This window comes from Cariama cristata, unplaced genomic scaffold, assembly GCF_000690535.1.
Source record: "Cariama cristata isolate BGI_N322 unplaced genomic scaffold, ASM69053v1 scaffold40294, whole genome shotgun sequence".
Taxonomy (NCBI): Eukaryota; Metazoa; Chordata; class Aves; order Cariamiformes; family Cariamidae; genus Cariama; species Cariama cristata.
Window position 1 is genome coordinate 248 of NW_009615377.1, and position 1,304 is coordinate 1,551.

Below are 1,304 nucleotides of genomic sequence, written 5' to 3' on the forward strand. Positions count from 1 at the left end.
GTGCTGCTGCCCTGAGCCTCCCCACGAAGCACGGCAGAACGCAGACACCCCCGGGACCGACACAACAGCCTCCCATCAACCATCACGGCACAGAGACGGGTCCTGCCACGATTTTTACCCACCTGGAGGGGTGACGCCAGGTCCCAAGGAGGTGACAACAGGAGTCGGGACAGACGGAGGAGGAGGAGCATCAGCAAAGAGCTGATGGGGCCGATCCGCCTGCGAGAGCGGGTTCTGGGCTGCCAGGAGACGTTCGGCAGCCGAGCCGTGCCGCTCGCCTTTGGAATCTTTTTTGAAGGCGTAGGAAACGGTGATGGGCCTGTTGCAGAGGTACTGTCCATTCATGGCCTCGATGGCGGCGTCCGAGGCATCGAAGCTGGCGAAGTTGATGAAGGCGTAACCCTTCGAGTTGCCCGTGTCGGGGTCTCGCATGATTTTGGGCGTCTGCAGGATGACCCCGAAGGCGCTGAAGGTGTCGTACAAGAGCTTCTCGTCGATCTCGGGGTCCAGGTTGCCGATGAAGATGTTGGCCCCCACGTCCAGGTTTTTGTTGTGGGCCGAGGCTTTGTTCACTCGTATCGGTTTCCCGTACAATTTGATCATGTTCATGATCTTAATGGCGTAATCCGCGTCCTCTTCGCTGAGGAACTCCACAAACCCATAGCCTGCAACAAGCCCCCAGGCAGAGCTGTAGGAGAGGGCAGACCCACGGCCTCCCACAGCTCGTCCAACCCCACCTGATTTAAAACCAGAGAGCCCAAGGCTCCCCTTAGGGCAAGGAAGATGATCTCCCGTAGGGATCATCCGTCCCGTGCCTCTCTTCCCGCAGCAATCTCTCTCTGACTGTCCCTGGTGAAACGATTTTATTCACCGTGCAGCTTTTGAGAGAGAACAGTAAATATCTCACCTTGGTGCTGGCCTGTGACTCGGTCCTTGGGCATGTGGGTGTTGACCACCGGTCCCGCCTGGAGAAAAAGCTCCCACAGCAGCGGTTCGCTGACCTTCTCGTCCAAGCCCCCAACGTACACGGTCGCATCTTGAGTGGTGGGAAAAAGAAAGAAAAAAGAGAGGGAAAAAAAAAAGTCAGAGAGAGCCGTGAGCCCGGGCAGCTGGAAGGCTGTGGGAGAACTTGAGGGCTTGATGCTGAAATCATTCAAGTCCAAGGCAGAGATCGCCCTTAAACTTTTAGCCAGATCCCCTGTAATTATGTCCTCAATCAGGGAGGTCCCCGTGCCCCCTCCCCCTTTCCCTCTAGGGACCCCAGCCCCCTCCACTCCAGCTCCTCTGTGCCCAGGAAGCCTATC

General features: G+C 57.4%; 1 protein-coding gene across 1 annotated transcript; it reads right to left on the minus strand.

Annotated features, from left to right (window-relative positions):
• Window positions 1–122: 122 nt before the first annotated feature.
• Window positions 123–1,036, minus strand: SF3B4 (splicing factor 3b, subunit 4, 49kDa; the record flags this gene model as incomplete). The annotated part of the gene is made up of 2 exons (XM_009699770.1): window positions 123–665; window positions 908–1,036. Coding segments are annotated over 2 exons (672 nt in total), but the record flags the coding sequence as incomplete, so codon positions are not given.
• Between the last annotated feature and the right edge of the window lie 268 nt (window positions 1,037–1,304).